This window comes from Scyliorhinus torazame, chromosome 11, assembly GCF_047496885.1.
Source record: "Scyliorhinus torazame isolate Kashiwa2021f chromosome 11, sScyTor2.1, whole genome shotgun sequence".
Taxonomy (NCBI): Eukaryota; Metazoa; Chordata; class Chondrichthyes; order Carcharhiniformes; family Scyliorhinidae; genus Scyliorhinus; species Scyliorhinus torazame.
In genome coordinates this window covers 201,784,376-201,799,991 of record NC_092717.1, presented here as the reverse complement: position 1 = coordinate 201,799,991, position 15,616 = coordinate 201,784,376, and the positions used below count along the sequence as shown (strand labels likewise).

The 15,616-nt window shown below is 44.2% G+C and overlaps 1 protein-coding gene across 9 annotated transcripts in view; it reads right to left on the bottom strand.

Annotated features, from left to right (window-relative positions):
- Positions 1-15,616, bottom strand: part of LOC140385765 (KH domain-containing, RNA-binding, signal transduction-associated protein 3-like) — a 260,916-nt gene that overhangs the window by 137,795 nt on the left and 107,505 nt on the right. For 7 of the 9 annotated variants that reach the window (XR_011933463.1, XM_072468254.1, XM_072468253.1 and 4 more), the window contains 2 exons: positions 10,823-10,969; positions 5,606-5,742 (listed from right to left, as the gene is read on the bottom strand). Coding sequence is in view for 8 of the 9 variants with exons in the window: in XM_072468254.1 (XP_072324355.1) it covers positions 5,606-5,742; positions 10,823-10,969 (284 nt within the window). In the remaining variant the exon portion in view is untranslated. The remainder of the gene's footprint in view (positions 1-5,605; positions 5,743-10,822; positions 10,970-15,616) is intronic. The other 2 variants (XM_072468259.1, XM_072468258.1) reach the window with 1 other exon arrangement.

Here is a 15,616-nt window from a genome sequence, read left to right as displayed (position 1 = left end):
GTAGAGGTAGCCACGATTTCCTCCAATGGCGAAACTGGAGGGGGGGATGCAGGATGGTTCCATCACTGTCTGTTCTCAGAGTCACCTTGATCTGGTGCTCACTTGTCCAGATGCCGAAGGTGTCTTTCAATTGCACGCTGTCACTTTTCAGCTCAGCGTACCTGGCGAGGAACGTGAGCACATCAGACACGGGGACGTGGGGGTTGTACGTGTGCAGTGTAACAACCCGGTTTTGCTGCGACGGTAGCGTAAACAGAGGCTCCGCAGTCAGGATAGACAGGGGACTCTGGTTACCTTTTTCCTTGAACACGTTCAAGAATTTGATGCATGCTGCAACACTCTTGAAGGCGACATCAAAATATCCATTGTTGGGGAAGTTTTGCAAGCAGAAGATATCTGTTGCTTTAAACCCACAACACTCGAGCAGCACCCGCTTCACGAAGAATTTCCGGTCCACAGGTGACTCCCCTTCCATTTTCTTCACTGTGACTCGGACAGCGTTTCGCAATCCCCAGCCTGGTGGTCGGGATTCAGCTGCATCCATAGCTCGTACGTTGAGTCTGAACTGTATCGGCGTTAGGCCTCTGGTTTAGGCCAGCATGTAGATCCACCAATAGCAGCCGAGCTCCAAACGTTTCCTCTTTGGCGACTTCAATCCCTCCGTGTTCTCCAATCCACGATCGACATCAAAATCCTCAGCTTCCCTCGATTAAATGATACTACACTTGATCTTAGCCAAAAGGCCGAGAAGCGATCCCACGCAGACACAGAGTGACCCAGCGGGGAATTGAACCTGGGACCCTGGCGCTGTGAAGCCAGTGCTATCCACTTGTGCTACAGTGCTGCCCACATCACACTGTCTGGCTCTTTATCATTATTTTATTTAATTAGTTAGTAATTTTTTTTAAATTTCAAGCTAGTTTTTAGTCTTTCTAACCTGTAAAATATTTCTCCTTTTTACCTTTAATCAGAAAGCAATTTAGAATAAGTAATGCAAATTAGCAATTACTTGCCAGCCAATTATCTTACCGTTTTCCTATGACATCACTCCTGGATTGTTTTTCAAACTCAGCTTGCTGCCCAGAAGTGTCCTCCTCAGCTCCCACTCTTTTTAAATCTCCGCTGACTCTCAGCTCCTGTTCTTTTAAATCTCTGCTCCGACTCTCAGCTCCGGCTCTTTTAAATCTGCGCTTCAACTCTCAGCTCCCGCGCTTTTTAAATCTCTGCTCCGACTCTCAGCTCCGGCTCTTTTAAATCTCTGTTTCAACTCTCAGCTCCCACTCTTTTTAAATCTCCGCTCTCTCAGCTTCTGCTGAGGACTTTAAACTAAAGATTGGGGGGGGAAGGGAAAGTCAGGGAACCAAGAGGTGAAGTAATCAGTGGGAAGCGTAGCTGCTTAGGAATACAAAAAAGCACGAAAAGACAAAACTCAGGAGAGGTTACGATAGTCCCCATCCCACAAAATATGTCAGAGTGTATGGAAAGGCTCAGTAAACCAAGGTCCACCACACTAAGAAAACAAAAAGGGACGGTCAATAGAGAATTAAAGGTGCTATATTTAAATGCGCGCAATGTACGGAACAAGGTAGATGAGCTTGTGGCCCAGATTGTGACTGGCAGGTATGATGTGGTAGGTATCACAGAGACATGGTTGCAGGGGGTTCAGGACTGGCATTTAAACATCCAGGGATTCACAACCTATCGAAAAGACAGAGAGATGGGCAGAGGGGGCTGGGTTGCCTTGTTAATTAGGAATGAAATTAAATCAATAGCACTAAACGACATAGGGTCAGATGATGTGGAGTCTGTGTGGGTAGAGTTGAGGAACCACAAAGGCAAAAAAATCATAATGGGAGTTATGTACAGGCCTCCTAACAGTGGTCAGGACCGGGGGCACAAAATGCACTACGAAATAGAAAGTGCATGTCAGAAAGGCAAGGTCACAGTGATCATGGGGGACTTCAATATGCAGGTGCACTGGGTAAATAATGCTGCCAATGGACCCAAGGAAAGGAAATTCATTGAATGTTTACAGGAGGGCTTTTTGGAACAGCTTGTGATGGAGCCCACGAGGGATCAGGCCATTCTGGACTTAGTGTTATGTAATGAGCCAGACTTGATTAAAGATCTTAAAGTAAGGGAGCACTTAGGAGGCAGTGATCATAATATGGTAGAATTCAATCTCCAATTTGAAAGAAATAAGGTAGAATCAGATGTAAAGGTGTTACAGTTAAATAAAGGTAACTACAGGGGCATGAGGGAGGAACTGACGAAAATCGACTGGGAGCAGAGCCTAGTGGGAAAGACAGTAGAACAGCAATGGCAGGAGTTTCTGGGAGTAATTGAGGACACAGTACAGAGGTTCACCCCAAAGAAAAGAAAGGTTATCAGAGGGGGGATTAGGCAGCCATGGCTGACAAAGGAAGTTAGGGAATGCATCAAAGCAAAAGAGAAAGCCTATAATGTGGCAAAGAGTAGTGGGAAGTCAGAAGATTGGGAAGGCTACAAAAACAAACAGAGGATAACAAAGAGAGAAATAAGGAAAGAGAGGATCAAATATGAAGGTAGGCTAGCCAATAACATTAGGAATGATAGTAAAAGTTTCTTTAAATACATTAAAAACAAACGGGAGGCAAAAGTTGACATTGGGCCGCTCCAAAATGATGCTGGTAATTTTGTGATGGGAGACAAGGAAATAGCTGAGGAACTAAATAAGTACTTTGCGTCAGTCTTCACAGTAGAAGACATGAGTAATATCCCAACAATTCCGGAGAGTCAGGGGGCAGAGTTGAATATGGTAGCCATCACAAAGGAGAAAGTGCTAGAGAAACGAAGAGGTCTAAAAATTGATAAATCTCCGGTCCCAGATGGGCTACATCCTAGAGTTCTAAAGGAGATAGCTGAAGAAATAGTGGAGGCGTTAGTTATGATCTTTCAAAAGTCACTGGAGTCAGGGAAAGTCCCAGAGGATTGGAAAATCGCTGTTGTAACCTCCCTGTTCAAGAAGGGAACAAGGAAAAAGATGGAAAATTATAGGCCAATTAGCCTAACCTCGGTTGTTGGCAAGATTCTAGAATCCATTGTTAAGGATGAGATTTCTAAATTCTTGGAAGTGCAGGGTCGGATTAGGACAAGTCAGCATGGATTTAGTAAGGGGAGGTCGTGCCTGACAAACCTGTTAGAGTTCTTCGAAGACATAACAAATAGGTTAGACCAAGGAGAGCCAATGGATGTTATCTATCTTGACTTCCAAAAGGCCTTTGATAAGGTGCCTCACGGGAGACTGCTGAGTAAAATGGTATTCGAGGCAAGGTACTAACATGGATTGATGATTGGCTGTCAGGCAGAAGGCAGAGAGTTGGGATAAAAGGTTCTTTTTCGGAATGGCAACCGGTGACGAGTGGTGTCCCGCAGGGTTCAGTGTTGGAGCCACAGCTGTTCTCTTTATATATTAACAATCTAGATGACGGGACTGGGGGCATTCTGGCTAAGTTTGCCGATGATACAAAGATAGGTGGAGGGGCAGGTAGTATGGAGGAGGTGGGGAGGCTGCAGAAAGATTTAGACAGTTTAGGAGAGTGGTCCAAGAAATGGCTGATGAAATTCAACGTGGGCAAGTGCGAGGTCTTGCACGTTGGAAAAAAGAATAGAGGCATGGACTATTTTCGAAATGGTGACAAAATTCATAATGCTGAAGTGCAAAGGGACTTGGGAGTCCTGGTCCAGGATTCTCTAAAGGTAAACTTGCAGGTTGAGTCTGTAATTAAGAAAGCAAATGCAATGTTGTCATTCATCTCAAGAGGCTTGGAATATAAAAGCAGGGATGTACTTCTGAAGCTTTATAAAGCATTAGTTAGGCCCCATTTAGAATACTGTGAGCAATTTTGGGCCCCACACCTCAGGAAGGACATACTGGCACTGGAGCGGGTCCAGCGGAGATTCACACGGATGATCCCAGGAATGGTAGGCCTAACATACGATGAACGTCTGAGGATCCTGGGATTATATTCATTGGAGTTTAGGAGGTTGAGGGGAGATCTAATAGAAACTTACAAGATAATGAATGGCTTAGATAGGGTGGATGTAGGGAAGTTGTTTCCATTAGCAGGGGAGACTAGGACCCGGGGGCACAGCCTTAGAATAAAAGGGAGTCACTTTAGAACAGAGATGAGGTGAAATTTCTTCAGCCAGAGAGTGGTGGGTCTGTGGAATTCATTGCCACAGAGGGCGGTGGAGGCCGGGACGTTGAGTGTCTTTAAGACAGAAGTTGATAAATTCTTGATTTCTCGAGGAATTAAGGGCTATGGAGAGAGCGGGTAAATGGAGTTGAAATCAGCCATGATTGAATGGTGGAGTGGACTCGATGGGCCGAATGGCCTTACTTCCGCTCCTATGTCTTATGGTCTTATGCTCTTTATAAATCTCTGTTCTGACTCTCGGTTTCCCCTCTTTCTAAATATCATTCCTGTAACCTAAGGTTTTTCTCCTCCCTAGTTACCTCACCAACAATTTTTGTGTCATCTGCAAATTTACTAACCATACCTCCACATGAATGAAATGAAATGAATGAAAATCACTTATTGTCACAAGTAGCCTTCAAATGAAGTTACTGTAAAAGCCCCTCGTCGCCACATTCTGGCGCCTGTTTGGGGAGGCTGGTACAGGAATTGAACCTTGCTGCTGGCCTGCCTTGGTCTGCTTTAAAAGCCAGATATTTAGCCCTGTGCTAAACAAGCCCCAGCACAATTAGATCATTCAAAGTGATCCACTACCGATCCCTGCACACAGGCTTCGGTCTCCTGCCATTAAACCAATTTCGGATCCAATTTTCCAAATTTCCCTAGATCTCATGAGCTCTTACTTTCTTCATCAGTCTCCCGTGCGGGTCCTTGTCAAAAGCCTTACTGACCTCCACATAGGCTATATCAACTATGCTGCCCTCATCTACACACCTAATAACCTCCTCGAAAAATTAGATCAAATTTATACATGATCTCCCCTGGCACGCCGATTATCTTCGATTAATCCTTGCCTCTCCAAGTGGAGATTAATTCAGTCCCTCAGAATTTTTTCCAACAATTTCCCCACCACTGATGTTAAGACTCACTGGCCTGCTTTGGCTCTGGCAAACAAAGTGAACACAAGACTCTATCCGACTAGTGAATCGTAACTTTCAGAACATTCTAAACCTTGATATTTTTAATTAATTTACATCTTCCAGAGCTCTGGTTCCGTATTTACTGCATCTTACTCTATTGAATATGTATATAACTCAAACATCATTCTGAAGTTTTCAATCTTTCTTTAAGTAACTAACATCACTCAGTAAAGTGGTCTTTGACTTTGAGCTTTATTCTGCAAGTATGAGTATGAACAATAGACATTTGTAGGAACCAATACATTAGCGAAGGAGTAAACCTATTTATTGCAAGTACGTACAAATTTAATATTGGACAAGTCATGTTTTAGTTGTGATTTTCTGAATTACCATTTTCATACTGAATCACCTCTGGCAATACAAAATTGATGTTGAAATCAAGTCAAAAGCTTACCAGCCTGCAACAGGCTGAACTACTCAACCCTGTAAAGTTAGAAATGCTCTCACCTGCTTAGAGCTGGAGCAAGTGCTCCTCGACCCCTTACTGGCTTCCCTCGAACTGCTGGAGTTTCTGGACTCTCCGGTGTACCATTCAAGTAGGACAATTCCTGAAGCTGCTGCTGTCTAATTTCATCATTATAATCCTGCAAACACATACATACATTACAAAAATGATTGCAATCCAGCTGAGTAGTGTGTGAGAGAATAATTTCTCCTTATGCTGGTATTTTTAAGTGATTTAACAGGTTTCTTGTGTCTGTTAATATACTATGTTTTGCATAATTATTTTGAATAATCATTGTTACAACTCCACGACTGCAGACAATAAAAATAATTTTCACTAATGGAAAGAAAATTGGACAGGAAATGCAAGTTTAGGTTGAAGGGAGCAATTTTATTATTATCGAACACTTAAGTGTAATCACAGTTAGTCTGTTTCTGTCAAGTTTCAATGTTTCTATTTTAATACTGGGCAAAAATAAAAAGCACAGCAATGCTGCGCATTTCATTAAAGCAAAGGTTCCCGAACCTGGTTCTGGGGATCCCTGGGGTTTTAAGAGAGGACTCCAGGGGTTCTGCGGAACCTCCAGCAGCCACGTGACCAAGAGGCAGTCATTTTTAAATCAGAAAAAGAAAACAATGCACAAACTAAAATGTGCGTGTCAGTTAGAAGAAACAAAGATTCCAGAAAGAGCAACTGCCACAAATCACAAAAAAAATCAGCTTGTTCTGCTGAGCCTGCCCTTTGAGCATTGGCTTCGATTAGGCTGACTAATGAGCAACATAAAAGTGGACGGACAAGCAGCCTATGCACAAAGGAGTGGCAGCTGCAGAGAATGTAAGTACTCTTACTGAGTAAGAGAAATTTTTACCTTGGTAGTGTCAACCACATCCTGAGAACACATTAAAAAAACATAAATCCTGGGAAATAAACTGAATGTTGAGAGGATAGTACGTCGGGGCAGGGGGGTGATGATGTATTGAGATGTGATCTTGCATGACTATTGTAAACAGCCAGGGCACTTCTTCCTTGCTGTTAAATTGATACATATCTTTTCTCAAAAGAAAATACTAGTTTTGCAAGGCTATTCTACCGCAACACAACCTCCACCAAAACTGAGCGAATAGGCAACTGAGAAGTGGGGTATTGTGCGCTAGTGGTTTCAAATGTTTAACAATTACAATGGAGTTAGCGGTCGGAGACAGGTGAGACGTTAAATCTTTAAAAATTACAGCAGTGCCCCCCCTCCCCCATGTTTCTAATTTTACCAGAGGTTGGACAAGGGGGACAACATGATCTTGGGAAGAGGATTGCCCATTTAAATATTTTAATGAGGCATTTTTTAGGCTCCCTAGGGCTCAGGAAACTTAGCATCGGACAAAGGAAAGTGCCTTTGCAGTTCTGCCTGTGGCCAGAGGGAGCAGGAGTTCTTCCTCCACTCCCATAAACCCACAGGTTTACCCGTTTTCCTTGGAATGCACCCCCACACAGCCTCTTAAATTGCATCCCGCCTACCCAACACTCACACTAGCAGCTGTAGACTTCACATCCGCTTTGCCAGTCTGTCAAGTAGGCGGACTTCCAATTTGGCACCGCATGTTTAAAAAACAAGTTAAAAATCTGCAGCAGGTCATCTAAAAATGAATCGTCTAATACCAAACCCACCCTATTAATATCAAGGCCAAAGTCACAATTAAGCATAACCCTCTCCCCATTGATCTAGATTAGCTCCAGATGCCCAAACCATAAATTCTCATCCTAGTTATCTAAAGCTTCATTGAGCCCAAGAGCACAGCCTCAGATTGAAGGGACGATCGTTTGAAACTTAAATGAGGAGGAATTTCTTCAGCCAGAGGGTGGTGAATCTGTGGAATTCTTTCCTGCAGGAGGCTGTGGAGGCCAAATCACTGAGTGTCCTTAAGACAGAGATAGATAGGTTCTTGATTAATAAGGGGATCAGGGTTTATGGGGAGAAGGCAGGCTAATGGGGATGAGAAACATAACTGCCATGGTTGAACGGTGGAGCGGACTCAAATGGGTCGAATGACTTAATTCTGCTCCTATATCCTATGGTCATGACCCTCCTGATCTCTGCTCCTCTTTCAACTCTCAAGTGCCCATACCTCCACAAAATTTCCATTTTTATAACTGGTTTTGAGCATCCCCATTTCCTTTTGGTCCAACATTGATGGCTATGTTTTCATTTAGATTCTATGCTCTAGCCTATTTTTCTCTGAACCCATTTGCCTCTCTGCATCTCTGTCCCCCATAAAACCCAATGCTGACCTGAATATTTCCCCCCCACAATATCCTCAGTATGAGAAATGAGCATTTTATGTTGTTTTTACATGTATAACTCTGGTTCACAATTAAGATGTCAACAATAGGGCTTGATGGGAAATTAAGATGTCAAGTTCTGTGTAAGCTACAGTGAGCAAGTTGTTGTAACTATGTACAGGACTGACCTTCGGGGAAGAACGGGATGTACAATAACAGAAACCACTAAGCAAGGGGGAAGGCAGCAGGTGCAAGCAGGGGGCCTCATTCTTATCTTTTAATTGACGGTCCAAGGATATACCAGGAGCTAACAGAAACCACTAAGCAAGGGGGAAGACAAAATGAACATAACAAGTCCAAATAAGGAATCACTGATGAGGAAACTGCCCTTTCGGCAGTTTGTGGGGTGTGTTTCTCACAGATTGTATATAACAAAGTGATGCTGTATGAATTCTTTGTGTCTGCCAATGTTGATGGGCTGCACCCGCTCTTGCAAGATCGATTGAATCAAATAGTTCTTCAGAATTTGGCTAAGTGTAAATTATTATTAAGTGAGCGGTGTTTCTCGCATCAGTATGGGTGTTATAAAGGAATATTGTAGACGAAAGGTAATTTTGATAAGGTAAATGAGTGTAAAAGATTCCATAGCTCTATTCAAAGAGGGGAATTGGTCCTCCTATTGTCCTGGCCAACATTCCTCCCTCCACCAACACGACCAACTACAGATTATATGGTGATTTGACGCTTGTGGAACAATGCGTGAAAAATACCTGTAAATTTACAAGCTACATTGCAAAAGCTGATTGCGTCAAAAGTAATCAATTGATTGCAATGCACATTGGGATTTAATGAAGTAGTATATAGCTCAAAGATCTTGCTTTTACTCGCTGTGCTATTAAATCCAAAATTAAGTAAGTAAACTAAGGAGTTGTTTGGAAGGATAGCCCTGAGAGACCAATAACCTTCCACATGCTGTCACAGTGATACATGCTGATAAACTATGCACCGTAAAATTCACTTTCCTCAATCTATTGGCCTCTCTGATCTAATTCTTCCAAAAAATGCAAGAATATTATTCACACAAAAACAACTTGTATTTCTATAATGCATTTAGTGCAAGAAATCTTCCTCAGGCACTTCATAGGTGACTAAGCAAGAGGAAACTAAGGAAAGATTACTGAAGGCAGTCAACAAGATATTTTGAAGATTTTAAAAGACAAAGCAGGAAGACAAACAAGTGTAAGAAGGGACTTCTGAAGAGCAAGTCCTAATGCCATCACCATTAACAAGTGTAAATTAATAATAATAATAATCTTTATTGTCACAGGCTTATATTAACACTGCAATGAAGTTACTGTGAAAATTGCTGTGAAAAATTGGAAGTAATTAAGCAGGAAAACTGGAACGAGATCGGAGGCGTCTAATTTGCACTAATTCAGCAAACTCTCCAAATGTTTTGCTTAAGTGTTTATCTGTGAACTGATTGTCTAGTACGTCATATTTCAATCAAACACGACAACATGATTCAAAGAAGAGTAAGGTGAGATCCAAGGTGGAACTTTTCGCTCATAAATAGCCATAGCAGGTCGAACAAGATACCAGCAAAGACATCAATGAATAACATGTGGGTTTGAGGTGATTAGATGTGTATATGGAGAAAAAGCGTAACGGAGGGCGCGATTTAATGACCACGCTGTGCCCGAAAAGCAGCTTGGTCGGTGCAGTGTGGCCAATAAAAGCTGGGAGACCCCGTCCCTGGGATTTACCCGGCTCGCATCGCCTCGTGAGATCTAATGTGACGTCGCGAGACAGCTAGTCTCACTATAACGTACAGATTCCCGAGTTACCCGAGGCATGGGATCAACCTCACTCGGCTCGGAGACCATTGCCGGGATTCTCTGAAAACGTGGCTAAGTGTTGACGCTGGCATAAACACCGGAGTGTTTCACGCCGGCATCAACGGGCCTCTTGGCCCAGCAATTCTATTGCCCACAGGGGGCCAGCATGGCGCTGGAGTGCTCAGAGCTGCCTTACGTGGCCCTGCACTGCTCGCTGTGTGTCTATCCAAGTGCGCGGCGGCTGCCGCCTGAGCAACATGGCGGAGCCACACAGCGGGCCGGCGCGGAAGAAAGTAGGCCCCCAGAGATCGCACGCGCCCACCGATCGAGGGCCTGGATGTCGTGGAGGCCCCCCCCCCCTCCCGAGTTTGATCCCCCGGGCCCTCCCCACCAGGACGGCCACCGCGGCTCCAAGCTCCCGCCAGGTGGAAACATACGGGAACCACACCAGCGGGAACTCGGCCGGTCGCCGGAGAATCACGTTCCGCCGTCGGGGGCCGTCTCAGCGTCAACTCCGATCCTCTGAGTCGGCGCAGGCTCGGAGAATCCCGGCCCTTGGGCGAGCACCGTACAGCACTGGTTTCCATAAACAGGGACCAGATGGAATGGCACTCGTGGGGGTCTGCCAGGGGATCTGAGGTCCCCAGGGCATGGCGCTACCCTGGCACTGCTAGTGCCACTTGGGCACCCTGGCAATGCCAGCCTGGCACTGCCACCTGGAGTGTCGCTTTGGGGGCCTCGGATTCGGGGCAGTACTTAAAAATCCGGTGAGCGGAGTTCCTCAGTGTACAAAATGGGGCTATGTGCAGCCTCAGCTGTGCGTTCCCCGTTGAGGCCCCTTATCAAACACGAGTCACGTTTTATAGCCTCATGTTTCTCGCTGCTGCGAGCACCAGGAACCATGTGGCTAAACGTGCTCGCTATGGAACTTTGTTCTCCTTTAGTTAAATCGCGCCCATCTGGTGAGGAGACAGACTTCAGGCCTACCTAGTTTGTTGGCGTAATGGCACTTAAATTCTAATTGCTTCATGTATTCCTAGAATTATTATATGCTCAAATTAGCAAAATGAAACTTAGGAATGTATGAAGAACGATTTGAATACTGACCGGAATGAGAAACTTCTTTACTTCCTCTAGAGCATGTCCCATTCTTGCATATGCCTCTGATGGCGGCGCAAAAACTTCAATCAGTACATGCAGGTCTTCAATAAGATGTGTATATTTCGATTCTCCACTCTTCCTTAGTTCCTCTTCCTTAAAATTATGTAACGGAGAAAAAAGAAGCCCATTAACTGACTTTTAACATCACCACACCAACATCAAAGTGACTCTTGATTGTACATGGAACTGCATTTTTTTCATACTCACTTGCTCAGTATATACTGCATTTGGTATATTAAAGCTTTAACTATTATCGTATGCTCTCTGTGCTAAGACAGCACAAAATTCAATAAGACCTGAAAATAGGCTAAGTGCAATTAACTCGCTCCAGTCTCTTCTGATTCAAGGAACATGTAACCTGACGGCTAATTTAAAGGCATTTCCACGCAGCCAGTACTGAGTGCATGCTGAGACACCGAGCAGGATTTTCCTCCACCAGTGCGGTATGTTCTGCAGTGGCGCAGGGCAGCTCCCCAGTGGCTGAATCTTCTGGTCCCATGGTTGTCAACGTGGCTTCTCATTGATTGCACCCCTCACCGCTGCAGGCTCTGCTGTCGGCAGGGCGGCGTGGTAGCACAGTGGTTGAGGAGCATAGTATGTTGCTTCACAGCTCCAGGGTCCCAGGTTCGATTCCTGGCTTGGGTAACTGTCTGCGGAGTCTGTACTTTCACTCCGTGTCTGCATGGGTTTCCTCCAGTACTCCGGTTTCCTCCCACAGTCCAGAAATGTGCAGATTAGGTAGATTAGCCATGCTAAATTGCCCTTAGGTGTCCAAAACGGTTAGGTGGGGTTATGGGGATAGGGTGGAAGTGTGGGCTTAAGTAGGGTGCTCTTTCCAAAAGCCGGTGCAGACTCGATGGGCCGAATGGCTTCCTTTTGCACTGTAAATTCTAAGATACACCAGTGTGAATGGCCAGAAAATCCCACCCCACGGCCGGGATTCTCCCTTCTGGGGACTAAGTCCCTGCGCCGGCGGGAGAACCGGCGCCAACCACTCCGGCGTCAACAGCCCCCGAAAGTGCGGAATTCTCATAGTCATCGTTCCGCCCATGCGCAGACCGGCCGGCGTATTTTGGCGCATGTGCGGATCCCTACAGGGACCGGCGCGGAAGGAAGAAATGCCCCCACTGAACAAGCCTGCCCGCAGATCGGTGGGCCCAGATTGCAGGCCAGGCCACTGTGGGGGCACTTCTCCTCCTTCCCCCCCCCCCACCAACCCACCCCCGAGGACCGCTTCTCTCCCCCCCTCCCCTGAGGACCGCGCCCGCCGACTTACCTGCCAGGTTCCGCCGGTTGTGAGTTCAGTGATTCACGCCGGCGGGACTGGCCAAAGGATGACCACTCGGCCCATCGGGGCCCGGAGAATCACCAGAGGGGGGCGCTGCCAACGGCCCCCGACCGGCGTGGCGGAAATCCCGCCCCCGCCCGAAAAGCGCGCCGGAGAATACGGCAGCCGGTGCGGGGCGGGGTTCGCGCCGCCCCCCGGGGATTCTTCGACCCGACGGGGGTCAGAGAATCCCACCCTACATATCTGAACAGGAGGTGCTGCCTTTTAAAGGGAGGTGCATTCTGGTTAAGTCAGCTTCTGAAACTAGTTGTAGAAGTGCATGAATAAAAGCATAATATGCAGAGGCTTTCTAACTCCTCCAAATAAACTCTCAGAAGGCAATGAGAGCAGATAGCTTTAGCAGTCAATGCCAGAGTGTAGCTCTGAGGACCCGAGTACAATGCCACAAGTTCAAGGACCTCGCACAACTGGTCAAGGTCAGATAATGCAACTTCAGATGCAATGGGTGGGATTCGCTGTCCCACCGCACCCGTTTTCTGGTGCGGCGCGCCCCCTCACCCTTGCACACTTAACTTTGCACAAACGTCACAACCACAACCTATAGTTTTCACACTGTTGGTTATTCAACCATGATAGCCCATCACCCAAACAAATTATACCACTCTCATTAACATACTTCCCTCTCTCCTTCAGCAAAAAATTTCAGAAAACAGCCAACTAGCAGGAGACATTTGCACTTATATGCCCTGATACTTATGATGGAGGGGGAGGTGCTTATCATCACAGCAGTGATCGAGGTCAAAGCCTCAAGTGGAGCTGAAACCATTAAAGATGACAGTCTGTGCATACCTAGCCCCCTTCTCCTCATCACACAATCTCTTCTAATTTACAGGTAGTTGAAAATCCTATTATACAGTGGTAGTTGGGTGTCCTTTGTGTTACGGAAGGTATATTCAGTTGCGTAATATTAAGAGGTGATAGTGAACCATTCACACAAAAAATGACACCCTCACATCACAAATTACACCTTTTATCAAATCAGCTGAGTGACAATGTCCTATGTATACTGCATACTTCTGGCACATACTCTGCTAATGTCCTTGCCTAAATGGAATTCAAAGTGGTCAGTGTGCATGTGTACCAAGACACAGTTTTGGACCTGAAACAGCATCCAGATCGCCTAAAAGGAGTATGCATCTAATATTTCTGCAATAAAGCCATAGGTTGGCAGTGCTGTGGAATCTATCCTTTTTACATTCAAGATTGAATTTCAAGGCACTGGAAAAGATAGAAGCAAGCTGGGATGTATGAACCTTTCAAAAGAGAAGTTTGGGCTACACAACTATTTTCTCATCATACTCTCTCTTTCTCAGTGGTTGCTAATCTGGATGGTCAGAAAATCTAACAAGTGACTTGTTTCTTATGGCAACCTTGATCTTTACTTTTATGACAATTGCTGTAGCCAAATAATTTGCTTTACACCTCTGTCACTTGTTAATGTGATGTTAAAAGTGCTCTTGAGAAATATGAGCACTTAACATTTATTAAATCAAAATGGAAATTTCTCTAAACGTTTTTGACTGCACAGATTACAAACTCAGCCAGACAGCAGCAATTTCCTTAATATCATGACATCATTCTCAATGAACTGGTGCTCATTTAAAATAGAATCCCATGAAAGCCCCAAGTCTATGAGCTTTCAAGATATCAAATTTAAGAACTGGAGACCCCAGGATAACAAAGTGAGACACATTTAGATTGCGGTTGCAGTAACACAGGATAGCATATTGCTATTATCATTGTCAACTTGTTCATGCAATCAAAATAACCAATTGTTTCATCTCCAGGTCATATGCAGTTTCATAGAATTTACAGTGCAGAAGGAGGCCATTCGGACCATCAAGTCTGCACCGGCCCTTGGAAAGAGCACCCTACCTCAGCCCGCACCTCAAACCTATCCCCGTAGCCCAGCAACCCCATCTAACCTAAGGGCAATTTAGCATGGCCAATCCACCTAACCTGCACATCTTTGGACTGTGGGAGGAAACCAGAGCACCTGGAGGAAACCCACGCAGTTTCACGTGTGTTCACAGTCTTTTATTATCCAACACAAGTATCTGTTCTTAATTTGAGAATCTAGGTAATAAATGTCAGCGGGCTAAACAGTCAAGCCTAATTCCTTCCTTAACTTCAAGAGTGCCCTTTTTAACAATATTGATAGATAGCAATCAACAGTAGGAACCTGGGCTGAATTTTCCCACTCAATAATACTTGGATATCAAAAACAGATTTATTGGTTAACAGTTGTCCTGGCTGACAGTTCAACTCCATAAACCTGATGTGGAAGGATTAATAAATGCACAGGCAATGTCTATGTTCACCATCAAGTAATCCTTAACATCCCAATGAATTTAAATTATAGTCCAGTTACTATGCCATGAGATGAAAGTAACAACATTTCAGAATAGCAATAAAATTCAAAACTCTCATCTTAATTTTCCCTGGAACACATGGATGAAGAAGCAATTGTTGGCTTGTTAGTCTTGCAGAACAGAAAATTAATCAACATTTCCACCGGAAGAAATTACATAAAATGTGCTTCATGAAATTTTATCAGCCTGCATATAGGTCTTTAAACTTTAAAGATTAATTGTGAATGATCGTCTATGAAGAAGACTACTTTTTAAGTATGTTTGTGTTTAAAAAAAAATTCCATAGGGTCAGGCCTGAACTAACATAACGGTTCTATTCAGAGCCTTCAGCATAGTACACAAATAGAAATAAAATTAATTTCACTAGCTATCACAAATATAAATTAAAATAAATATTTAATAAGGCATATTTGCTAGTGACTTCAATGCCTCTTGGATGAAAGTTTAAAAATAGATGAGAGAGATCCAGTGTAGGAACATTTCCTTGGCAACTGTTCAATTTCCTTAACATTATTAGGCTGAAGCCAATAAGCAAGTCTGCAGTTGCCAAAAGCTTTCCTCAAAGCTGTCTTCTGAACATTAATGCCACCAAAATCTTGTTGACTGCCAAATAAATGTTAGGATGCTCTCTGGCTAAATTTCTACCTTATATATAAAAAGTATCTTAATACAAAACAACTTTTCATACTACAAATATTTAAGAACATAATTGGAACAGAAATATGCACAGCCCCAATAAATTTGAAGACACAGCCAGGGTTAAATTTAAATGCCATGATTATGAACATTTATTTACAATTCATTATTTTATTTGCACTAATTCCCTTCATTATAAAATTTTCTCCACAAATTGTACCTTTGCCCAGGTTTGTATGGCTGGGAAGCCTCAGGCGCAAGATATAAGGAGCATTTCAAATTATGAGCACTGCAATTGATTACAGATGTACGGTTATTCCATTGCGCTCCATTCAAATTTTTAATAGGCATGCGTGCAAGTGCGGTGGGTTGTGCAGAGAAGCA